The 26,405-nt window shown below is 44.0% G+C and overlaps 1 protein-coding gene across 2 annotated transcripts in view; it reads right to left on the bottom strand.

The window, feature by feature from the left end:
- The window catches only part of DDX31 (DEAD-box helicase 31), a 60,768-nt gene that overhangs the window by 26,286 nt on the left and 8,077 nt on the right, over nucleotides 1–26,405 (bottom strand). For both annotated transcript variants that reach the window (XM_080927727.1, XM_080927728.1), the window contains 10 exons: nucleotides 20,864–20,908; nucleotides 19,432–19,473; nucleotides 18,498–18,562; nucleotides 17,801–17,920; nucleotides 17,603–17,709; nucleotides 16,633–16,841; nucleotides 15,836–16,012; nucleotides 13,119–13,178; nucleotides 3,844–3,894; nucleotides 2,259–2,398 (listed from right to left, as the gene is read on the bottom strand). In XM_080927727.1, the coding sequence (XP_080783853.1) occupies nucleotides 2,259–2,398; nucleotides 3,844–3,894; nucleotides 13,119–13,178; nucleotides 15,836–16,012; nucleotides 16,633–16,841; nucleotides 17,603–17,709; nucleotides 17,801–17,920; nucleotides 18,498–18,562; nucleotides 19,432–19,473; nucleotides 20,864–20,908 (1,016 nt within the window). The remainder of the gene's footprint in view (nucleotides 1–2,258; nucleotides 2,399–3,843; nucleotides 3,895–13,118; nucleotides 13,179–15,835; nucleotides 16,013–16,632; nucleotides 16,842–17,602; nucleotides 17,710–17,800; nucleotides 17,921–18,497; nucleotides 18,563–19,431; nucleotides 19,474–20,863; nucleotides 20,909–26,405) is intronic.

The raw sequence follows: 26,405 nt of genomic DNA, 5'->3' as shown, positions 1-26,405 counted from the left end.
GGACCCATGTTGAGGCATCCCTTTCCTGTGAGAGAAGAGGCCAGTCATGAGAATGTGGAGAAAGACGGGAAAAGGGAATGGAGAGAGAGCAGGGGCAAGAAGGCAAGAGAGGAGCGAGATCAAGAGCAAGCAAGAGAAGCAAGAGAGAGAGGAGGGGGCAAGTAACCCCTTCTATAGTGCCAGGCATACCTGGTTGCTGCCAAGTAACTGTAGGGTAGAGCTTAGACAGAATGCTAACAGTAGTGACTTTTTAAAAAAAGTTTTAAAGAGTCTTAACTATTTATTTACTTATTTATCATTACTTTTTAAGACAGAGTATCATGTAGACCGGCTGGCCTTGAACTTCTGATCCCCCAAGTACTATGATTACAGGCCTGTACCACCCTTCTCAGTTTTCACTGTAGATGGGATGGAATCAAGGGATCTGTGTATTAGCAAGCACTCTACAACTGAGCTCCAACTCCATCCAGCTCCAGCTCTTATAACGTAGGCTTTCTCATTAGAGTTTATTTTAGTTTCTCTTTAAGGTATCAACAACATTGCTACTGTGGACTATGACAGAGCTAATAGGCCTCCAGAGCACCCTGAGTAGGCAATAGGAAGGGTGAGTGAACAGGTCTTGCAGGCCTAGACTAGGAGTTAAAGGAGCTAGGGGAAGATGAGTTGCAATGGGGCATGCTCCAGGCCCTCAGCACAGGATGTGGAAGATGCTTTCTACATGTGCATAGATTGTAGACAGGAGAGCATTACAGTGCTATATTGCTCCCTCTGGTGAGAATCAGCAGGGAAAACTGAGCACCAGCTCCAGCAACAGGCTTCCAACTCAATTTGCCAGGACTCCCCCAGAACACAAGCCTAGGAAAAGGGCAGCCCAGACACTGACTGCCACAAGGAGCACCATAAACCCCAGATTAGAGGGCTCTGAACCCAGCTGGACACATCCAAAGGAGAGAAAACCACCTGACCAATACGGGGCGTCATGAGCAAGCGAGTGTACCACAGAACAAAGCCACTCTTTTCCTTGACAGACAGTTAAGATGAGGAAAAAGAGAAAGAAAACCAAAGCTACCTTAATTTAGACCCACTTGAATGACAACCAGGAATAGGTGTCCACTGCTCCACATCAGAGGAAGTTAGTGTGCTCTGTCTCAGCCCACAAATGCCCACACCAACAATCCTGAAAGAGCTGTGAGACGTCTCACTAGAAAGAGCAAGTGCTGCCTGCTGGGAAATGGTAAGAGTTGGTGGCACAGCTACACACAGCTCTCAAGTCTGTAGTCAGTTGGGCTGGCATCTTCACACCAGGTCCCCAGCAGTGTTTACAACTTTGTAAAGGAGAGAATGTCCTTGGAGTTTCATGTTTTACATAAAATGTATGACTGGTCAAAGAGGAAAAGACAGGGAATCCCTGCACTCAGAAGCTCCACAGAGACATGCAGACACATGCACATGATTCAGCATCAGTGTTCATCAACACCTGAGCAGCCAACAAGACGTCTGGGCTTGGCAGGCATCATGTCCCAGCACCTTGGGCAGACACATGGCTCTTCCAGGGCTTCCAAATAGACTTGTATCCACCATCCCACCATGTTTAAGGAGAAGAAACTCTTAAGAGTAGGCCTGTGTCAGACACTGCATGCCTTTACAAGCTCACTGCCAGAGCCTGTGACTTCAGGAATCAGAGAATTTATGGGAGGCAGGACAAGTCCTTGTAAGTGGCACAGGCCCACAACCATTTCCATGTGAGCTTCCCACAGGGGCACGAGGCCAGTTTTCTGACAATACTACATGCAAGATGCAAACTGGGCCGACCTGGCTGCAACTATGCAGACAGTGTGCCTTGTTCTGATTACTCTGAGGATCCCTTTTCTTCCTGAAGAAAAAGGTTGTGGGCTTAGCAAAAACATTCTTGTTTCTATAAAGACAAATCAGCAGTGAAGCTGTTAAGATGCTAACCCCAAGGATAAAAATTGAGAATGAAGAGGCTTTTGAGAAGCTGGCGTTAAGGGCCTGCCTCCTACTGAAAAGCTGAAAAGCCAGGGGCACAGACGCCCTGTAAGTTACTGGCACTGCAATGAGAACTGCCAGGTGTGAAGGGTACTGAGGGCTTCAGTTTTTGCCACTGGCTATCCTGGAACTCATTAGGGATCACAAGGGTTAATGGCGCTTCAGCAGCTTACAAGGCCCATCCACTTAAAAAGCGACAGAATGTTAATTATGTGAAATCTGCTGAAACCCCTTTCAGGTTTCTGACTCACTTGATTTTGTGAGAAGCCAACGAGTTGACATATTCTGCCTCCGAAGGAGCCAAAATGAGCAGGCTGCTCCCATGACAGCCAATCCGGGCAGTTCTTCCGATGCGGTGAATGTACTCTGCAGGTGAAGACGGAGCACTGTACTAAAAAGGACAACACAAATGAAGGCGGTCATAGATCAAGGGACTGCCACTAATAGGAAGAACAACACCCCGCACCTGCAGCAGGTACCAGGTACGGCTACTCTAACACAACTGGAATCTGTCATTTTCAACCTGAAGCTCCTGGCTTCACTGGAACAAGGCTCTTCCTTTTCCAGTTTGCATCTTTTAACTAAGGTGACTGTGCAAGGTGAAATGTAAGCAGGTGGGTAAATCTCTCCAGGATGACATGACCTTGGCCTACTTCTTTGGTAGATGTAGCAGCTGGGAGGCAGCAACAGTGGACAAGCAGTGCAAGAATGAAGGACAACAACCACTGTGCTGGCAGAGTCCACCTCCAGGGGCAGGCCAACCATTTCACCGGTGGGGAAGTAGACCGTTAAGAGAGACAGTGCAGGCTTCTGCTATGGGGAATGTGTTCCTGACTCAGGGAAAGGACAAGTTCCCACTTAAGAGAACAGGCAAGCATCTTGTTATTTCTGGCAGTAGCCCTGCCACCATTAAAGTTCAATCTATCTATTAAAGATCTATCTCTCTTTCTTTTCTTTCTTTACTTCTCTCTCTTTCTTTCTCTTTTTTTGCTGCTAAACAGATCAAAGATTAGCAGTCCAAGGTGAAGATATTATATGAAAGGCCAGTCATTTTAAATCTGTCAATATTTACAGTAAGAGGCTTCACATAATCAAATCAGAGTCTGCCCTGGCACACTAAAGTCACCCCTGACTTCCCATCTCCCACTGGTTCTGTGGCAGCAGGAAAGAGACACAATACTTCTAGTTCCAACATGATCACTTATGACGAGCAGATCAAGATCAGATTTTTCCAGCCCAAGACAGGTAAGAAATGCCACAAAGTGTGAATAAACCATGAGTCACGTAAACAGGGCACATGTCCCCTAGTCCACACAGACAGGCTTAAAAATACCATTCTGCAGACTAATGAAAAGAAAAAACACCAAACAAACAAAAAGAAACAAGCAAAACCCACTAGAGTATATCGCTAACACCTTTACCCTCCAGCAAAGTGTCTAAGGCAGGAGGTATGTGTAAGATGCTGTCAGGACCTTAATTGCTCCCTGCAGGTCAATGTACATGGACACAGTTCTCAGGACAGCTGAGCCATTTCCTTCTGGACACAATGAGGCCTCCCGGGGGCCTAGGTAACTCCTGTTATTTTCAGAATCCAGAAACTTTGGTTTGTGACATGAATTAGTCTGGAAGCAGAGGTGCTCGTGCCCTCTCCTGAGAATGCTGTCCTGGCTGTTCTCCTGCACTGCTGCAGAGGGGATGGGCTAAGGAAAGATGTCAGAACTGTCGAGATGGCTGGCTGCTGCCTGGTTACCAGGGCAACACCCAAGAGAGTAATAATGATCATTCAATGCATCTTCTCCTGCTCATATACTCACACCTCAGTGACTAGAAGATTACCTGCACAATCCAGGTGACTTGTGGAAGATCCAAGCCTCGAGATGCAACATCCTTTAAAACAAAGAAAATATGGTTTTTGATTTAAAACTGAGTTTCTGTACCTTTTTTTTAAAGACAAAATTACTACTCTGTAGTCCTAGAACTTTGTAACCCAGGCTGGCCTTGAAGTTAAGGTAATTTTCTTGTTTCAGCCTTATCAATGTGTGTTACTACTCCTGGCCAAATAGCTGAACTTTTACTACTTAGTTACACAAATTCTGAAGACAGACAGACAGATAGACAGACACACACACACACATACACACACACACACAACACACACACACACACACACACACACAAACTGAATGAGAAGCCAGCAAGACGGCTCAAAGTGTAAAAGCTCCTGCTCTTCATCTTGACAACGTGAATGTGATCCTCAAAACCTCCATGGTAGAAGTAGAGGACCAATTCCCACGTGCTGCCCTCCGACTTCCACATATGGACCAGGCGATGCAACCTACTCACATCCAATGCATAAATATAAAAAAATTGGACCGGGGGTGAGTTAGATAAGATCCTTTCATAACTCATAACACAATGTGCAGGTCAACCCAAGACCTTAAATTGTAGCTGACACTGTACCATGTAAGAATTCTGAAATCTTGGACAGCTTCAATGGCACACACCTATAATCCCAACCCTTGGATGACTGTAGGGAGGAGGATCAGGAACTAAAGCAACTGTGAGCGCAGTCTGGGCTATAAGAGACCATGTTTAGAACATACAAACAATCATCCCTCAAATAAAAGTAAAAGTCATTTAGGATAAATGTACCATGGACTATCCCAGCCCTTCAATACCAGCAATGCCAAGAAACAACAGTCACATAGATGCTGGCATCCTTTTGGAACACTCCTCCTCAAGGCACTCACTTGTAAAAGTGGTAGTTGCAGTGTTTACTGAGGACTCTGCCATTGGGTTTAGAGCAGGAAGGATTAAGTAATTTGCAGTCATTTCTGGGAGTTAAGATTAGGATACATTCCAATCTTAACAAACCTGTCCATCATTTCAAAGACTTGATTAGACAGCTAAGTCATAAAAGGAATAGAGATTTATTTTTCCCTTGCAACTGGTCACTATCCGAAGAACCAAAGTTCTTAGCTCTCTGTCTTTCTGCCACTCTGGTGGACTAGATGGAAGCCCCAGTCTGAGCAGTAATGTGCATTCAGCTTTCACATTCACGTAACCACAGCAGGAATCCAGCATTCAGCATTTTACATACAGAATCTCAATCTTTATTCAAAAAATTATTCTGTGTATTTAATGGGGGGAGGGGGGGTCCTGTATGCCACTGCACATGTGTGAAGGTCAGAAGGTGACCAACAATACTGGTCCTCTCCTCATACTGCATGGTTCCTAGAACCACAATCATGGTCAGGCTGCTCCATCTCACCAACATGCCTTACCTAATCTTAAAAACAGCTATCATCTCCATCTATCAGGGTAAAGAAACAAGGTTTGAAGCCTATGTGGTAACTTCAGTGCAGCCTCATCAGCCAACAGTATAGCCTACTATGCAGGAGATGCTGGGTCCCCATACACTGTGGTGGCAATGCAGAGCCGAGCACTCTCACAGCGAGAAGCTGGTGAAACTTGGAAAGCACTTGCCCCCTAGAAAGCAGCCTCATTTCTACAGAGATGCTGGCAAAAGGCAAGCGGAAGCTATTCCTTCAGCAGTGTCTATGAAGAAACACTGAACAAAAGATAAAGAAGAAAACTCTACTACTAACTTGAAGAGTTTCTAAGAGACCTTTGTATCTATCTGTCTAAAATGTTTTTGTGTAAGAAACAGAGGCATACATGTTTATATTTTCTTAAAAATCACTTTCCTTTTTTAGTTACCTTCAGGAAGAGGAGATCAGGAAAAAGACTGACAAAGACAGAGTGCACACTAGAGTGTCTGCTCTGAAGGACAGCGATCAGATCTTATGTGATAGGAATCAGTGTGGCCTATGATACCTCTTGACAAAAACTAAAGTCTAGAAGCCAAATCTAATCAAATGTCTAGAACCAACTATTAATTTGCAGGAATACAGGAGACAAGAACATGCTAAACAACTCCAAAAAGATGTACCTCAGAACAAGACCATGAGAAAAATGAGAGCTTGGGAGAAGGCTCAGTAGGGAAAGCACTTTGCAGGCAAGCATGATGATCTGAGTTTGAGTGCCCAGAACCCACACAAAACCAGGCACAGTAGTGCCTGTCTATAAGCCCAATGATTAAACTGAGACAGAAAAATCCCTGGGAGCTCATGGGCCAGTCAGCATACAGTGGAAAAACAACAAGGAGAACTTGTCTCAGATAAGGTAGAAGAGGGCCGACTGAAGCTGTCCTCTAAACCCCCATACACGGGCAAAGTCATGCCCACACTTGCACACATATGCACACATACAGGAAAAGAAATAAGGAATAAGTAATCTGATTTTCATAGCCAAAAAAATCTGGGAGAGTGGGGATATCAATGAGAAATAATAATAAAAAGTTCACTAATTAGATGGATGAATATTCCAAAAAAGGCTCAAAATTGTCAACAGCTATGTGTGTTGTTTCACACCTATAATTCCATAATCACAGTGTTCAGAGTAGAGTCAGGATCATGACACTGAGCTAAAATCCAGCCTCATGTACATAGCAAGTTTTAGGCTAGCCAGGGCCACATGGTAAAATCTTGTCTCACACAACAAAAAGTAACTGATTTTCAGACAGAGAAATTAAAAATGTTTTAAACTTTTCTCTTTATATTTCCTACAGTGTTTGCTTTGTTTTAAAGAAATAGGTGTTACCCATTCTTCTGAAATTTTGATTTAGAAAACTTCTAACCTACAGAAGAGTGTCCATCTCTTCTGTAACCCATCAACTGCTAATCCTTAACACATTTGCTTTCTCCTTCCATCTGAACACACAGACACAGTAGACAGAGTGATCGGATGTGAAATACATGCATACACAAACCTTAACTGTCTAAAGCCACCTGCAAATGTCGTGACATTTCAGTCTGCAATACTTTAGCAAGGGCTCCCAAGTCAGACAGTCCTCATCTACTAACCACCATACGCGACTCAAGAGAACGAGAAACACTGTTCTCAACAGTCATTGGCAAATTTCCCCACTCAAACTGAAATGACTCGTATGAAAGCTTTGCTTTCTAGTCCAGAAGTAAGCAGTGAACACAGTCCTTGTTCAAGAGTTGTAGACTTCCTTAATCTGAAGTGGTGTCAGCAATGTTTGGATGAAAACGCCCCCCCAAAGACTCAAAGGGAGTGGCATCATATTGGAGGTATGGCCTTGTTGGATGGAGTAAGTCACTAGTGGGGGAGGGTCTTTGAGGTTTCAGAAGCTCAAGCCAGGCCAAGAGTCACTCTCTTCTTACTGCCTAATTATCCAGATGTAGAACTCTCAGCTACTTCTCTAGCTCCATGTCAGCCTGCATGCCATCATGCTTCCTGCCATGATGATACCTCTGAATGGTAAGCTAGGCCTAGCTAAATGCTTTCCTTTATAAGAGTTGTCATGATTCATTGTGTCTCTTCCCAGCAGTAGAACACGGACTAACACAAAACCCCTGCTTTCCACTGACTTTTGAATTTTTTATGTGTATGTGTGTGGGCCTGAATATATGTTTATGTATTCCACGTACATACAGGTATAGTGGAGACCGGAAGAGGGTGCAGGATCCCCTGGAGCTGGAGTTACAGGTGGTGGTGAATCCCTAATGTGGGCAAGAGGAACCAAACCCAACCAAAACCCAGTTCCTCCGAAAGAGTAGCAGGTGCTCCTAACTGCTGAACCAGTTCCTTGTTTAGCTTTTGATGCTTTCCAAGAAACAGCCCATATTTCAGGTTTTCCCACTTGCTTTCCACATGGTAAGGATTCTGGCAGGAATGGTACCTTTGGACTGTAATAAACTACATATGGCTCCCTGACATTGGGAGGCCTACTAGCTGAATATGGGAAACACTTAATCATGGGAATAAGTGCTGTGTACCAGTTCTTTCTACTGATGAGGAACAGAACTGGGAAGTCAGATTTAAAATCATGGTAGTATCATTCCCCTAAACATTTCATCAAGGATCTCAGTTCTAGGGATGTTCCTTGTCTATATCAATTGCTACCCTGATAACACAAAGAATGACTAAATCTACCCCGCTTTCCTTAATTTCCCGGCTGAGAAATGTTGGTGTTAAAAACAGCTTCCCAACAGGGTAGTGTTGGTATACACCTTTAATCCCAGCACTTGGGAGACAGAGGGAGGCCAATCTCTGTAAGTTCCAGGCCAGCCTGGTCTACATAGGCTACACAGAATAATGCTGTCTCAGGGGAGAAAACAAAACAAAACAAACCCAGCTTCCCCACCACCTTTTTAAAGTAAGAATTTTACCAGGTGTGTAGATTCAGGCCTTTACTATACCTGGTGTGTGTGAGGCCTTGGGTGAGCTTCACAGCACTACGGTACCCAAACCAACAACTGACAAATCATGACACTCACTGAGCCCAAATGTGCTGACAGTGTGCTGAGGGACACAAACAGCCCTAGGCAGGGTGTGACCACTGTTTCATCTACTTCAGCCAGCACCTACTCCATCTCTGACAGTCTTGCTAAGGATCACAGGCTGAACTTGAACTCCATTCCTTCCTTCTCAGCCTCTCAAGTTAGGGCTGTAGGCATGTGTTATCTCCGGCTGTTTATTTTGTTGAGTGGATCTTGCGAATTGCCAGGCACTTCCACCTAGGTTTAATCCAGACACTTTCCCCTGCCCAGGCAACAGAGGCAGAGAGAAGGAATCAGACCTGGTCCACACCAGGGAGGACTGGTACCAGCATGGCAGTAGTGGGAGCCAGCTAGCCCACTGCACCAAGCCACCTACCTATCCTGTGGATAAGAACTACCTTGTTAATGAAGAACAAAAGAGACAAAGTATGCAGGAACCACCCTAGAACAGTGCTGCTTCATAATGAAGAAATGGTGGCAAGTGTAACACTTTCTCACCACTTCGTGCTTGGCCCTCGACAGGCACCAGAGACAAACCAACAATGGTCCTATCTTCCAGGAAGGTGTTAGCTACCTACACTACATCAACAGAAGACTGACTTGCTGGAAAGGCTTCAGTTCTGTCCTCTCAGCTCTCAGAACTTAAGCCTAATCACAGCCTCATTTTATTCCTTTAACCTAATTAGGGCAAAAGAATCACTAAAGTCAGCTCTGAAAGACATTCACCAATGAAGCCTTGAAGGCCCCGGGCTCGACAACTGGCAGCCTCCATGAGACCCAAGAGTACAGATGGAAGGCAGCTTGCTCAGGTGCCAGCCTGTCAGTTGGATTAAAATGACTCATTTATTTACCCAAGAACCTCACAAAGTGCTTTTACTAACAGGGAGAGGGGGCCTGCCATCTCTCTGAGAAGGGACTCACAGACTCGCCTCTGACGCCTTCCTGGCCTGCCAAAAGTCATTATTGCCATGTGTGGAAAGCCATCAGCAGGGTACAGGCCCCCGTTGTCCCGGTGACAGATTGGGCTGCGTAATCAGAGGAGGAAGGGGAGAGTGCAGAAGCTGTCAGAGGCGAGAGATCTTGGCTGGAGCCGCCAAAAAACTGGCAACATGAGTTAGTGTGACTGAGTAAACAGCAAACAATCTCCAAATGATCCTTCCATTAGCAGAGAAGAAACACAGTGTTAAGAATAAACTTCCCCTGAAAAGCACAACCAGAGAAGCATAGGAACCACACTCATGCGGGGCACTCAAGCCAGTCTTGGGACATGTACAGTCCTTGCTCCTTTGTCTCTTGGCTTCTGACACAGTAAATTCCCTAGGAGGAGAGGAAATGAAGAACTGCAGACAACAGTGTACTTCAGTCGGAGAAAACAAAGCAAAACCAATGAGCCAGTGGAGGGCAGCACAGCTGACTCACTTGCATCTTTTAAGTATAAAACTGTCCTGGTGGGCACCTATGGTTCATCTGTCCTAGCTGTTTTTAACCAATAAACTCAGGAATCAGAAGCTTCTCCTTTCTGAGACAGGCACGGCCGGCATCCCACTCATCCAGGAGCAACCAAGGAACAAACATGCCAGGAAAAACCTAGGTGCCCACCTTAAAACCAGAGGGGACTCTGAAATTTCATTTTGTGGTTACCCAGTTGCATTTTCCTGCATGGAACTAAGAACAGTACCTCCTCCTGCCTTGGCTCTGGGCTAGTCATAACAATGAACAGACAGAAAAAAATATGCTCTGTAGATAAATCAAAATCCGGAGCCTAATTCCTTTGATTTCTTAATCCTATTAAAATAAACAACAACAACAAAAAGAAAACCCCAGGCCTTTAAGGTTCAATATCCTGTCTTGTCCTAACTCTGCCTCACTCATGTTTTTGTGACAGGGCATTTTGAGGTCTAAGTTTGGATCTTCCTGCTTCCACTTCTCCAATCCTGGGATTACAGGGAGGTGTGTTCCAATATACCATCCATCCCTCCTCAGCTAAGACTTCTCTTGTACACGGCAAGCTCTGTCCCAATTGTCCTTTAGTTCTGCATGCCCAACCCCTACCACAGCCTTACACTATCAAACAGCCAGTCTACAAGAGCCCTACTATGTATGTGGTCCTGGGGAAATTTCATGAAATTACAAAGGTCCTAGCTTGTAAGACAAGTATAATTAAGACGAACACACATCTTACACACCCTGAACTGTTACTCGCAGGAAGAAAAATGAAGCAGAGAAACCTGCAAACAGCAAAGAACACTGTTATACCACCAGGTCTTCTCTAACCTTATTAAAAGAATCTACGGTGGCTTGTTTTTAAAGGAAAAAGGCTTGGTATAAAGGGGAAAATCCCCACACAATTAACAACATGACTTATCAAGAGAGACCAGCTCTCCATCTGCCTCATGCTGACATGGCCCTCATTCCTCATTAACACCACAGAGTCTCCTGGAGTGTTCCGATAGCCTGGCAAGCAACAGGCTGCTTATAAGGAGTCAGAGTGACATTATCTCCCCAGCCTGAGCATTGTCTATCTGGTATGGCTCACAGACCCTACGGGTCACAGAAACAGTATTGAGAGAAAGCAAACAAATATAACAGTAGCAACAGGGACACAGCACCTATCACCATGGAACTTGAGCTGCATCTTCTCTTAGAGGTGAGTTCTACTCAGTTTCGTAGTCTCCGTAGCACTGAGAAAAGCTGAGACCACAGTATGCTGGTATCAATCTGAACAAGCAACCACCGCGACCAGGAGTTCAGGAAATTAGATGTGGACAAGAGTTTGCTTCACTCATGGTGGGAAGGAGCTGAAGGCTCTGTGCTTTGCCATGACAATGACTAGCTGACATCAACTGCCTGTAGGCAGCAGCCAGATAGAACAGGAAGTGAGCACATGCTTACCCCAGCGAGATTTACTTCAGAAAACGTGATCTTTTTTTCCATGTAGAGCTTCTAAAACACTCAACTTCAGATACCTGGACTTTCTAAAATGTAAAGATCCCCAGTGTCTGGAAAGCATATTTTTTACATATAGGAAGTCTTCAAACCAAACCAAACCAAACCAAACCAAACCAAACCAAACCAAACCAAACAACACAGTGAATCTAGGATATTCAGACTCCTAACTCCCATTCTAGCATAAAGGTTCCTACTACTGTGTTTCAATAAAGACAATATTTAAGTTCACTTTTCAGAACTTATTCTTCATAAGCAAGTATATTAAATCACACCTCTGTCTTTTGCAAACAGGTAGGTCTTACCAATCAGTCTCAGAGGCCTATCTACCCACTCAGCTCCTGCATAAATACTATGGGCCTACTATGCTCCTCTGTGTTGTCACTGGGATAGAACTGAAAATAAACAGCCCTGTCTTCTTGGAGCTTAGGATCCTGCACATGCTCTGTAACAGGTGAGAACATCAGAGACACATAGTACCCAGCAAGTACCCAGTGAGAGGGAACTGGAGCTCTAAGTGGACCTAGCTGGTCTATGCTAGGCAGAAAGAGGTGTTACAAAGAAGTGCAGTGAGAGATCCAGAACATTCCTACTGGTGGTAAGGGCTACTGAACATTTCCTTACTAAGTACCATATTTGAATTTGATCTTCGCTTCAGAAAAGTTATTTGCTCAGACATAGGTCTCCTTAGGAGGCAAGTGGTTTAAGAGAAATTAAACAATGTGTATAGGGCTAAAGAAATGTTCGCAGGGTCACTTTATCATAGACACGAGAAAATGGTGGTGGGGTGAGGTTTCTGGGTAGGCCGTATAGTAGAAGGAAGTACGTGTGCATGTACACACACACACACACACACACACACACACACATACACACGAAGCTGACCTTACCCACAGTCTGCTTCTGAAGGGAAACAGACTCTACTACTTTTGAATTAAACTTGGAGTATGAGTTCTTACAAAGTAACTGCAGTAACTGCGGCATTCAGATGGCTAAATGTCAGTTCCCACCCAGCGCCGGCTCGAAAGATTTCCCAAGTTCACAGTGCAGTAACCTTACTACCCATACAGGAGTTCTCTAACAGCCATTTGTGAGCTATGCCATTCAAATGTCACAGGAGGACAAAGTATTTTAGTCTTGGGAGGGAGTAGCAGCCAAGGAAAAGTGGATCCCTAAGGAGGTGGGGAACATGGAAGTCATGTGTTTTCAATCTCAAAACAGTATTAGAGATGCACAGTAAAAGGGTGAGGTATGTGCTGGAGGCCACAAGACAGCACTGCAGACTGAAGCAAATGAACTGGCCAGTGCCACAATGATAATGTCAGACCTGCGCAGATAGAACCTGCCAAGTGTTGTGGCTTTTCTTTAAGAAGGTGAGCAAAGCATAGGCACCTTGTTGTGCAAAGACTTTCTCAGCTCCAATTACTCCCAGTAGCTGTAATTTACAAGTTTCTGGTTGATAAATTCACACCTTTCCAGACTAACAGCAGCCACTATTAGTGAGCAAATTGCCAAGTCTTCTCAATGGTGGCAGCCAGTATCATGTGGCACAGCCAGGTGGCAATCCAGAGGTGCAGAGAAACCAGATTCACTAAGTGTCCCAACTATTCTTCAGGAGGTTAGACACAGGACAAACTGTCAAAGAATCACAGCATTCAGAGGGCAGAGGCAGGAGGAGCTCTGTGTGGCCAGCCAGGACTACTACATAGTAAGATCCTGTCTTAAATAACAGCAACACAATAGCCAATGCCACTGTTGTCGCAGAAAGGGGCCTTGACAGCGTAGAGTGACACTTACTGTGCAGAGCAGGACTCCCGTTCTAGAATGTGAGAATTCCTGAAACACGCAAGTTCTTTCCTGCAGAAACAGGAAGAGCCAGAGAAACTCTTGAGATAAATGTTAGCATAGGCAGGTTTAAACACAACTTTTCAAAATGTCTTTGTTCTAGCTTAGAGGTTCAGCAGAAAAGAGGAAGGAAGTGTATATTCATGAGATATTCATGTATCACTGAACCTGAAACCAGGTAAAGCAGCACATTTCAATAAGCCAGTATCAATGGAGTATTGCCTAAAATGTCATTCATTCATAAATACCAGCACTTGCAAAGAAGTAACCCATTTAAAGTATTATTAAAGTATTAATTGGAGAGTCTAAAATTTTCCCTAATTGTACCTAGTTTTTAAAACTAGAAATGACAACCCTAAGTGAGTAAAACTAGACCTGCAAACCATTTACTGTTAGTACACCATGTACGTATCTACCTGGAGGCAGGGTCTCTCTGTGTAGCCCAGTCTGTCCTGGAACTCAGTCTATAGACCAGGCTGTGCTTGAACTCAGAGATCCACCTGCCTCTGCCTTCCGAATGCTGGGAGTAAGGCTATATACCAACACCGCCCTTTAAGCTCCTTTTCTATGCCCATGTGGTCATAAGCACGATGCCTCACTGTAACATGCCTTAATCACATACCAGTCAAACATAAGCATCTCTGCCAGTAAAAATCCTGATACCACAACTTCTCACAGAGCGCAATAGGACTTAGCCAATCAGCTGCAACATTATTTCATGACTAGTGTTTTGTTACTAGGTAAGCTTCTCTTTAAAAAGTCTCTATATTTACCAATGGGTCCTTTAGTTAAGTTTTAAAGAGATCTGTGGTGGCAGAGGTGAGTGAATCCTGAGGCTTCTTTATGAACTTTCCAGTGCATACAACACAGTGAAGCACACACCTGACATCTGGCTTCATCTACCTGCTATTAACAGATAGATACAATGCTGAAAGAATGTCTCCCTATAGTGCTGGCACAGTCCCAAGAACTATGGTGAACAGTTCCAGTTATTTATGGGTGTGTCCTCTGTCCTATGGCTGCAAGCACACCTCACTCAGGGCATCAAGGGACACAATAGCAGCCAACCTTCACCAGGGGTTTTTTTTAAGTCTTAATGTAAGTATTCCACCTAACTCACTAAGCTGTTACATTGTTCGGGGGAGGAGATGAAGGAAGGGTTGTCACAGAAGCCTTCTATAATTTTCTCTCAACACCACTGCAAAAGTATATTCCTGCCCTTCACAGTCAGTGGGAGCAAAGACATCCACACGGCCTCCAGCATCAATGCGTGTCACAGACCTCAGCATGCTATCTGGTGCCAGCACAGGCCATGGACATCAACATGGCCTCTGGGGGCATGGGCCATGGACACCAATCTGATCGCCAGCAGTGGCTTCAGGTGGTAGCACAGACCACGGACATCCACCAGCCTTCTGGTGAGCCACAGATACCAACATGACCTTCTTCAGGGAATGGGGTTATATTATTGTCTCAAATCAGAGAGCCAGAAGACAAGCAGTCTGTCCCAGAATGAGATGAACAGTCTAACATCATTTAACTATGAATCTTTATTGATCTACTAAAACCCATTCAATCTTTTAGGTCCATAAGCACCTTGTTGTCCTCAGTCACCTTCCAAGGAATGGCTCTAGGTAGCAAGAGCCCAAAGGATTAAAAACCAAGTTTAAAATAAAACCTCAAAACACACATGGACTCAAGAAAAAAAAAAAAAAAAAAAAAACAAAACAAAAAAACAAAAAAAAAACAAAAAAAAAAAAAAAAAAACAACTGTCTGAACCAACTGGGGAGTTATAAGTATAATAGGAATATAACAAAGGCCAAAATATTCTGTGACTTCTATAAATCTAGTGGCAAAGAAGCAGAGTCCATGAGTGACCTTCAACAAGGTCATTTGTAGGCTCCATTTAAAAACTAAACCGTAAGGATGTGAACCTGTTTCCAAGCACCTCAGACCTCTGACATCTCTTTTAGCTCTCCACAAGGCTACCCTGACTTGCAACTTTCTGGTTTTCTAAGATGCCTGGAAACCTCATCACAAGATGGCTTCTACTTCAATCCTAAGCACTGTCTTAAGAGGGAGGTGTCCCTCCCAACTCCCTATGACAGCCTTGTTAAGAACATAGGAGTGAGGCTTACACAGAACATCTAAATGCAGGGAAGGGTATTCTTCAGGAAGCTCACTCTGCAGAGAAAGAACAGGGACCAAAGCCTTTTGGTGTGCAGTACCCTCTCCCAGCCCCAAGTGCTCACAGAGTGCAGCGCTGTGTCTTGTTGACAATGACAGCCGCCGCGCTCAGCAGTACCATATGGGATCTACAATTTAGCTCCATTAATGCTCTTAATTTGAAGACATCAAGCCCTAATTACACACTGGGTACTAAAAAGGCAAAGCCTTCCCTGGTGCCAGCTACTTAGTGCCACTCAGTTGCCGTAACAGCTGGCTCAAGTAGACACAGGCCAAGCAGGCCTGTGAGCTCTCAGGTGGAAGAGGCAACTCCAGAGCAGGAGCCCAAGGAACAATGGGCTTCTCACCACAACTACTAGCAGCTCTCTGGTTTTTGCTGTTGTTTCTGTCCTGGGCCAGGAGAACCTGACAAGGACATAAGTGCAGCAGGACTCTGTAGCTACCAGGTTCATGGCATGTGGGGTGGGGAAGAGCGGCTCACCTCCTGCTTCATGTTGCCATGCAGCCGAAGGAATTTCAGTGTCCAGGAGGCAGATGGCAGCTGCTCTGAAGTAGGGGTCCCTGAGTGGCAAAGCAGGGCATGAAGGAAGAGGCTGTAGTGGAACTCCACCAGCTCACAACTTGAGAAAAAGACAATCATCTTCTGGTCTTTCTCAAACTACACAAACACAAGAGGAAAGCAAGCACATGGCCGTAAGCATAGACGCCCTCGAAATGAGCATGTTTGTCTCTAAGTTACAGGTACATGCTGGCCCTGATGTGGAAACACGGAGACATAGCTTTAATCTGCAAAAAATACCAACATTGATATTCTACCCTATAAAGTGACAGAAAAGAAAATGACAAGAGCCCCAACCTCTAAAGGAAACACAAATGTCCTTTAGGATGAGTTATCCCACACACTTGGGCCTATCACCATCAGTAACCCTGGCCACAGCCCCAGTGTGCAGTGACTCCAAAAGCTATTCTCTCACATCTCAGAGTCACCCCATGAATCTGGGAAGCAAATACACTAAGTGGTCTAGGAGAGTACACGAAACACCTCACTCCTGCATGCCTGTCATCTGTGACATTCCCCCAATGTTAGCCCCCCAAAGGCAGATACTTGGGCTCTTTACCACTGTTTCAGAATTCATAATCACGCGCACACACACACTCAGAACAAACTTAATAGCTCCTCCCTTTCTTGTCTTGCTCCCTTAGTGCAAAGCTGTGTTTACCAAGCACAAATGAAGATCTACTACCCTAGATCGGTCCAGATTTAAGCCACACTCCTACCTTGCACTTCTGTAGGATGAAGGCTGCAAGGCAGACAAGGCGCAGCTTGCTGGGTACCAACACCACATGCTGGTCGAGACTCTCTGGTATAGCAAAGCTGTCCAGCTGGGTACTAGCAACTTCCTTAGGATTGGGCTGGTCCCAGCTTTTGTCCAGGACAGAGATACTGACTGGATTGTGCAAACTGATATCAGCTAGCCGTGTTACACCTTAGATACAATGAGAAGGATAAAAGGGTGGTAACATATACATCCCCAGAGCACATGTTCTTTAGGAAAAGTCCAACACTGATCTGCCCCCTTGCCACGTTGGTGAGTTAATGCACAGTCCAGTGCCCACAATACTAGCATTTTCTATGTTCTTATCAAGCATCTGTATCTCACTGTACCAAAGGTTCTCTGTTCACCACAAAAACCTTACATCAAAAGAGTTCCATTGACTTCTTGGCTACAGTTCTTCTCAGAATCTTTACTGAACTCATGACAACCATAATTCAAAAGACTGAGGTCATGAAACAATCCTTAAATTTATCTGATCACAGAATCCCTTTTCTGAAAATCATTTCTCAAGAGTAATATTTCTTAGTAACACTTTAATGGCACTCAAATGGCACCTAACTTGTGTTACCTTTTGAGGCCTAGACAACCAAGTAAACCACACATGGCCATGAAAGCACCGGTAGCACCTGCACATTGACTCTCTATGCAGGGTGGAACTGGTGGAGTGGTTGTTTTCTAAGCCTAGTCTCCCAGCAAAACAGCTAAGGATCTCTTGCAGTGAAATTGGAGTCAGAATGTGGACCCAATGAAAAGGGCGATGAGCACATAAAACTAGTGCTAAGGAGAGGGCAAAGCAAAGCCCTAGTGTGTACACCAGACCTCATTGGTGCACAGGATCCCCTGGGTATGCAGAGGCTGTCTGATCTGTAAGAGGGACACCTACTGCATCAGCTCACAACTTCTCAACTCACCTTCTGTGAGAGTCGCTGACAGGAGGACATTCTGCCGTTTCTGACACTCGGCATTTACAGCATTTAGAATCACTGTGATGTCCTTCTCAAAACCCAAATCCAAGATCCTGAAGGTGTAAGAGAAAGACTTTGCCCCATGTCCTGGAGATGGCAGACAAACAACCCCTTTCTACTTTCCGTCTCCTAGACTAGGCTCACCTGTCTGCTTCATCCACAACCAGCCACCGTATTCGGTTAAAGTGAATGTTCTTTGTGGACTTTATATGATCCACTAGACGGCCAGGAGTTGAGATAAGGATATTTATGCCTTTTCGGAGTCTGTTTAAATCATGTATCATAAAAGAAAGTATGTCAAACAGTGTAGCAACAAAAATCACAAGAAACAGGCAAAGGAGACAATCATTTTGTGTCCAGCACAACTGCAACAGCCTCAAGTCAAAAGAACAAACGGGTGAGATTTTACTCTTATGTGTAGACCCGCTAAGACCATGGAGTTTGACTTTGAAAGTTTTTAAGCATATAACCCAATGCTTTCTATGTGATTCACGAATTCCTTCTAGACCATTCTAGATAGATGGACATCTAGCCAATCCCTTTCTTCTTTCAAAAATATCAATTCCTACCCCAAGATAGGGTTTTTCTGTGTAGCCCTGGCTGTCCTGGAGCTCTCTCTGTAGACTAAGTTAGCCACAAACTCAGGTCACAGTACTGTCACTAACCACATGAAGGGAATCTGTGACAAAGAGCACTGTCTAGAGGTGACTGCTGACCTGGTCTATTTCTACATGTAGAGACCAAGAAGCATACATAGTAGCAGAGGAGGCTCTTACATGTTGAAGAACCAAAAGACAAGGCAGACTCCAAGAGTTAGATAAACAAACCCACTTCCTCCTACCTAGCTTTTTCCGATTTCCTCTTCTCTCCGCCCATCAACACTCCAGGAACAATCCAGGTGAATGGCTATATAAAAATACCAGGCCATAATCAACACAAAGCCACTTTCCTAGAAGCACAGCTGATCCTAAGTTCCTAGCAAAAGCCAGTCTGCAGCAGGGAGCACTCGGCATTTACAGTATGGGAGGAGTGTCTGTGCAGATGCAATCTGGTGGCACCAAGGAACCTGGCGTTATTACCTGTAGTCCAGACCAGTGGTATACAACAGGACAGGACAAATGTGAGCTTACAGAATGATCCAAGTAGCTAGCTCCCCTGCTTTCTCCCATGATATCCAAATAAAAAAGTTAAGTTCACTGCCTTGCAGATAGAGTGGGGATAAAAACCTACGCAACATATTCTCCACTCACTGCTAGGACACAGAAAGGAAAAATAAATTCTTAGTCAACCTTTGTAGGTGCTCAACTTTGGCTCTGCTATTTTCTCTTCCAAATGCCCTTAAAAGTTCCTGATGCTTTCCACTGGGTTTCTTGAGGGCTGCACATTCAAGTCACTGCATGCAGCTTGCTACAAACCAGGGTGAGCTAACAATAACACTTAACCACTAGCAACTTCTTGCAAGAGTTATTTATTAACCGGTGCAGGAGGGGAATGCCTTTAATCCCGGTATTCAGGAGACAGAGGTAGGCTGAGGAGTTCCAGGGTAGCCTGGTCTACATAGTGACTTCCAGGACAGCCAAGGCTATACAGAGAAACCCTGTGTCAAAAAAACCAAAAAGGTCTGCCAGTGAAACTTACCAACTGCTCTTAGAAAGACCAGAAACACACTAGGAAGATGAGACAGGAACCATTCCCACTTTCCTAACAACTGTGCCACATGGCTTTCCCTCACAATGTCAGAAGGGATGACAATACTGACACACGGCTTATCTTACCTTAAGGAGCTTCTGAACAGTGTCAAAGCTTTGCAGAGCCAACTGTAAGTATGAAAAAGTTCGAGAGAGTGAGCAGGGCCCCTTGTTTCCTTTTTACATTTTTAAAGAAAAGACTGTCTGAACTGATCAGGGTACAACACTGGACCTCAAGGCTTAGGACAAGTAGATCCTACATAGAGAATCCACCCTGAAAATACCCTCTTCTTTAATTGGTTTGAAATCTGTCAGTTTAAGAAATGAGGGTGAGATATCACACACATTCTTAGACATACAAAAATAGTGTTCTGTGCTCCCTCTGCTGGCTCAGATTCCCAGTGTCACACAGAGAAGTTCAGTGTAGGCTTGGAAGAAAAGGAAACCAAGTCAACCTGGCCTTGGCTCTCCACAGAGAGCAAGAGTACTGCGCACTAAAGGGAGAGCGCAACAGAGGCCTGACAGGCACTGGGAGAACTTGACTGCATTCTCAGATGCACATGCTCAGTCCTAAGTTTATAAAACAAAAGCCCAACAGACATAGGAATAGTGAGTAATCTAGGTGGCAACCTCTAAACACCATCAAAACAGCCTAAAGAATCATGTTTACAGTTGTGTTCCGTCCCTACAATGCTTAGCATTCTAGAAGTGACAGGTTTGCTGCTGAAAACAGTTCAGTATGCCTCCCTGAACAGAACAGAAACAGGGTAGAAAGCAGGCTGTATGAAAGGCTGACCACAGGGGCTGGACAGAACTTAGCAGTCAAGAGCACTGGCTGCTCTCGCAGAGGACCCAGGTTCAGTTCCCAGCATCAACATGGCAGCTCACAATTATTTCTAACTTCAGTTCTAGGAATCTGACACCATCTTCTGGTTTCCATGGGCACTGTACATATATGGTTCACAGACATACATGTAGGTAAAACACTCAAACACATTAAATAAAAATAAATTTTAAAAGAAAACAAAATCAGAAACAAAGAAAAAAAAAAGCAAAGCTGTCTGGAAATTTCCATTTTCCTGAAAGTTTTCTGAGGATGTGTCACCCAGATCCGACAGAAGCAATTTCTATTTATTTCTACAAAGAAGAGCTTCAACAGCAAAGGTGGCTTCGTTAAACTAGGTTCATTTTTAGATCCAAATGTTTTCAGTCACTTTCTTTAAAATATTTGAAGCAAAAATGCAATTCTTCTAATTCATTTTGAAGAATTAGCAATCTAAGTCTTGTAACTGTTTTATTACACAATGAAAAAATGTTTTCTTGTACCAAGCTCATGATTCTCAAAGAGCACTTAAACCTTCCTCAACAAAAATTAGCAGGATGGTGCCTAAGAAGGTCTGTGAAGAAGAGCAGGTACAGTGATTTGTTTGCAGGGAGGAAGTAGAAAAACTGCTTCAAGTCAATAGGCCATCATCACTTCAAGTGCATATAAACCTCACCCTATAAGCACACTGCTTACCTCTCTGGTGGGCACCAGGACCAAAGCATAGGGGCCGTCACTGCGCTGTTGATAGAAAAGAGAAATGCCAATGAGTAGAGGCCAGGTACAGACTGAGGCAGGCAGGAAGATCAGAAGGTTTTTAGTTTGAGGAAGCTTGAGCTATCTATGTGAAATCTTGTCTTTAAAAAGAATTATAAAATGAACCCCATGAGGACAAATGGAGGTTAGACTGAGATAGATAACATTTATGGATGGTCAGCTAAAAACATCAGAAGCTTTTCTATGGAAGAAGAAGAGACAAGAATGGCCATTATGTCTATGATAACAAACTATGGCTCCAACAGTCCTGCCCCATTTAACCAAACAGGATGAAGATATGTACAAAACTGGAAAATAGAAGACAAATTATAATCACAAGAATATGATGTCACTTTATCTTAGATGAGGGAAACTATAAACTATAACAGACTCAATAAGGTATTTCAGACAAGTAGCTGAATGTAAAATATAAAATATAACAATCAACAGCCAACCTGGGCTGGACAGATAATTTCTTAACAGTGGTTAAGAAAACTGGCTGCTCTTCCGTAGGACCAGGATTCAGTTCCTAGCATCTACATGATGGCTCACAACTGTTAACTGTGCTTTGAGGGGATCCAACATTCTCTTCTGGCTTCTACAGATACTGCACACATGTGATGCACAAGCACACATGCAAACAAAACATATATATAACAAAACCAACAAAAAACAGCCAAGTCAGGCATGGTGAAGCACATCTTTAAACACAGGACATGGGAGGCAGAGGCAGGTGGATGTCTGTGATTTTGAGGCCACTCTGGTCACTACAGTGAGTTCTAGGCCAGCCAGGACTACATAGCAAGACCCTGTCTCAACAGCAACAACAATAACAAGCCAGAGCAGTGCATCCAGCAGGAGAGCAATTCAATCTACCCTGTGCACTCCCAAGCACACCAGGATTACATCCTATGATGCCAAATTAAAAAAAAAAAAAGAAACAATAGCCTTCTAATATAAAAAACTAGAAGATGTAATGAAAAGAAAATATATGAAAGGTAATGAAATTATTCTACATGAAGAACTAAACCTAAAACACACTTGAAGGGTGTCTTTTTTTTTTTTTTTAAAGGAAAGATGTATCCTCTCCTTGGAGAAGATTCAGTATCGCAGTGACTGCTCCTTAAATGAGTTCAAAGTGTAATGTAGTCCGACCAAATGCCCCAGGGAATGTGGCATATAATAGCAGGGCCACACACAGACAGTTCCAAGGTAAGTTTTCACCTTTAAAAGTACAAAAGCCTCTAAGACAAATCTGTGAGAAAGCATCCCACAGAAAGTGACTTAAAGCTGCAGCAGTCATAAAGCAGTACCATATAGAGGTCACAAGAGCAACTGGGTCTAGAACAGAATCCAGCAAGACTTGTGAGGTAGCTGAATGCCAACGGTCCCTGACCACATCACACTACTGGTAGGTACACAGCAGTAAAACCCTCTAACAGATTAATGTGGCTATTAACACAAAACTACAAATCCCATTTCCAGAAATCATTCCTACATAGGCACATGTGTGTAAAGGAGCTGGGGAATATTTCAGATGTCCAGAACTGTAACTGTTCTCTGCTGCACAATCCTGGACGGAATACATGAATGTCACTTGCCGGTATGGGCATGGCTCAAAAATCTGACACACATGGAATGGAAGGCAAAGGGAAGAGCAGGGTCAGAGCTCCATGAGACCCTGACAAAGCAGCAATACAAGCAAGCAGCACAACCAGGGGGCACAGTGAGAAACTACCCCAGGCTTGACAACCGCAGCACAACTGTAATCTAGGGACTGGGTGAGGCTGGGCTAGACCATATTCACATTAAAAGAAGGGCAAGTGGTGGCATATATGAACACCCATGTGCTTAGCACAACAAAGAAACAAAGGACTCCAAGTAAAAAGGTGCCCGGAAGTGTGCAGTCCTCTTTGATGAACATAACAGGCTGTCCCTTGGAGAGACCCGGCCTGGGAAGGTGAGGCTTTGTTTCTACCCTATAAATTCTTGGAATTCTTTGAATAATTTAAATTTTTACTCGACGTTCTAAACAATAATAAACACCAAAAACAATGGAAAGAAGGTACTATATTTCAATGAAGCCTTCCTCATCAAGGGCTCAGAGAGCATGACCAAGCAACTATGAGAGTGAAGACTGGGCTCTGCAGCAAATCCAATTAGGTTTTGGCTTTCATGCCGTGTATTGGAAACATTTACTCAGAGAGGAGGATTTAGAATTTGAAGCAGTGTAGTCTACACTCAACACCAACTTTGTGAGACTGCACTGGAGCCCCAGAGAAGAACAATAAACATGCTAGTACAAGAGGATTAATGTGCCACCATGTGACGGTAGGAGATTCTGACATTTCAAAAGGTGTTACTACACAGAAAAGAAGAAAGAAACATCAATTCCTCGAAGGGTGTGAGTACAAGAAATGGGATGGATGTGATGTGTAAAATATCAGAGCCAAACCAAAATAACTAGTAGAGCAGATGTTGAAGGGGTCTATGCACACCAGCCCCTTAGCCGAGAAAAGGCTAGGGTCCAGGGCTTACAGCTTCTAGGTCACATAATTTTATAATGAACTGTAAGGAGCTGCACTGAACACAACTAGAAACAGTGAATTAAACTGAGGCTTACAGGGGATAAATAGCTCAGCGTTAAAAGGCTTGCTGCTTTTACACACACACACACACACACACACACACATCACAGCCTGCACTTGCCACACAAGCTGGCTCACTACAATTCTAGTTCCAGGGATCTGATATTCTTTTCTGATTCCCCACAGGCACTAGGCATTTAGAATAAACATATATGCAAACAAAACACCCATCATGCATACGAAAAAGTCAGTTTTCACTTTTTGAGACAGTCTTGATTGTGTAGGTCACCTGTCTTCTAAGTTGCCACCCTTCCGAGTGTTGCAAGTACCGACATGAGTAACAACATTCAGTTTGGAAAACCATTTCTACAGGACATTTCAATCTTTGATCTTAATGATCGTGAGCAAATATGCAATCACAAGGCTTGTATTAATTCCTCTGAATGTAAGCAGATCCAATCACTGCTGTTTGAAATGGCCACATGACCGTGCTGGTAGTGATGACAGCTAATATCTAACACTTACACGAGCAGTTCATGCTATCTATCATAACTCTGGGAACGGGCATAAAGGATCTGTCCAGTTAAATTTGGGATGGGAGAGATTATCACAACAGAGTGAGCTGAACATACACTGGCCCCAGGCTCAGTCTCAGCACTGAAATAAAAGTACAAGCAGCACTCAGAACCTGCCACCTGCCTGTGTCATCTAATCTCTTGCTCTCAGTTCACTGTCTATGAGAGCTGGGCTGAAACTGTAGGATTAACTCCAACCCAAAGACTGTCAAACTCTGCAGCTTGATATAAAGAAAGAAAAATTCTTTACTGGCCAGTTGTAGAATCTACGGGTGAGACTTGACCACACAGAGACTAAGTTACATCCATGCTTCTCTGACTGTGCACTAGGGGCAAGGTTAAGCACTGTACATGAACCAGTTCTCTACAAAGTTCTCAGTGGGGAAATCATTTACCCCCTAGAAAATGGAATTCTCCACTTACCTACCTCAGAAAGCCGCTGTCAGCAATTGGCAGACCCATAGCTCATGCACATTGTCTCCGTTTGCTTTGTACCGCTGTGATAAACATGGACAGAAACTAGCTGGTTTAGTTTACAGTTCATCATGAGATGACACCAAAGCTGGAACCTCGAGGCATTGATGCAGAAGCCCTAGAGGAATGCTGCTTACTGTTCTGTTCCCTGTGCTTTGCTCAGCCTGCTTTCTTATAGCACCAAGGACCATCTGCCTAGGGCTGGCCTTACCCAATGTGGGCTGGGTCCACCAAAGTCAAAATCAAGACAGTGGCCCACAGACTTGTGACAGGCTAATCTGATGGAGATAATTCCTCTGCTCAGATTCCTACTTCCCACATGTGTATATGTTTGTGTTAGGTTGACAAAAAAACAATCAGCAGAAACACAGGTAGCACTAAATGGACATTAAATTTGAGAGGGCGGGACTGGAAAAGAAAAGTAGGGAGAATAAAGGAGAAACAAGATCTAACATACAGGATGTATGTATGATGACTGGATAAAAAGTTTTTAAAATTGCTGAGCAACACATGGTGACATACACCCACAGTCAATACTCGGAAGGCAGAGGCAGGAGAACCAGGAGCTTGAGCTTAGCTGTATCACACCTTTTCTCAAATGACAAAAAGAAAAGCAAACCCCCAGCTTGGCATTCTAGATCCCTGAGCCACAAGACAAGCGGCCGTTTGTGAAAGTGCAGTCATAGCATGCACGTCTGTAGCCTTCATTTCTTCAGCTAACAAAGCAAGAGCATGTGTTCAAGTCTACAAAGTTATAAAGAAACACCACTTTAAATATTCTTATAGAACAACCATTTTTAACTGATTTAAAATAAATTTAACCTAGTTTGAAAGTTCAGACTTTTACAAAGATGGTAAAAATAAACAAATTATACAACCAACTCTGACATTCTCAATTTGTACACGCCATCATTCAAACCACAGGCTTATCAGAACTAGGAAATGAACACTGACTCAGTATTAATTCATAGGCTTCATTCTAATCTCATCAACTGACCTGCAGGTGTCTGTTTTCAGCCTAGACCCCATGTACATTGCCGGCATGCTTTCTTTGTCATGCTCTGTCTGCGACAACTTTATGTCTGTAACATTCTTCAGCATTTCTCTTTTATACCCTCAGCCTTCTTAAAGATTGCCAGCCAGAAATTTTGCAGAGCACCCCTCAACTGGTACAATCTCATGTTTCCTTGATATTAAACTCAGTTTTGTCAAAAACCAACCTACATAAGTAACATGTCCTATTAGGACTGGCAAAGGAGTAGCAGCCCGGGCTTCCTGCTGCAGTTACTGTCTTTGCTTCTGCTCAGAAGTATGGACCCTTGAAGGCCAAGGAGGTGCCATTTCTCCTCTCACTGTCAGCTCCTCGGCTTTAGCCTCTGATGATGCACGCCAGAGACAGCTGACCAAGTGCCAGCTCTTCCAACTCCTCCCTTGTCTTCTCTTTACTGATTCAATAATCCACCCGAGCACTCACTCTACACTCTGTCAGCACTCACTCATCCAACACCCTACTTCTGATCTCACCACTGTCTCCACATAAAGTAAGGGTGCTGCACCACTAAGACTGTTTGGGATGTATGACGTAGTCTGTACCCACAGTTTACAGCAGCCACCTGGGCTTCTCAACGCAACTTTAGCTGCTAGTCTGCCCAGAGCAATAGCCTCGTTTGCAACTGCTAAACCTTCACTCATGGCGTTCATCTCCACAGTCAGTACTGATAAACCACCATGCTAAAGAGAAAGTCCAGCTTTCCCTATTCAAAAGAAAACACACTGGAACCTATGCAGCTGTAATGTACAAGGGATACCCTAAGTAAGACAGTAAATGGACAGGGTAATCAAAGC

This window comes from Micromys minutus (assembly GCF_963924665.1).
Source record: "Micromys minutus genome assembly, chromosome: 13".
Lineage (NCBI taxonomy): Eukaryota > Metazoa > Chordata > Mammalia > Rodentia > Muridae > Micromys > Micromys minutus.
Note: the sequence above shows the minus strand (reverse complement) of the source record. Positions and strands in the feature narration are given on the sequence as shown.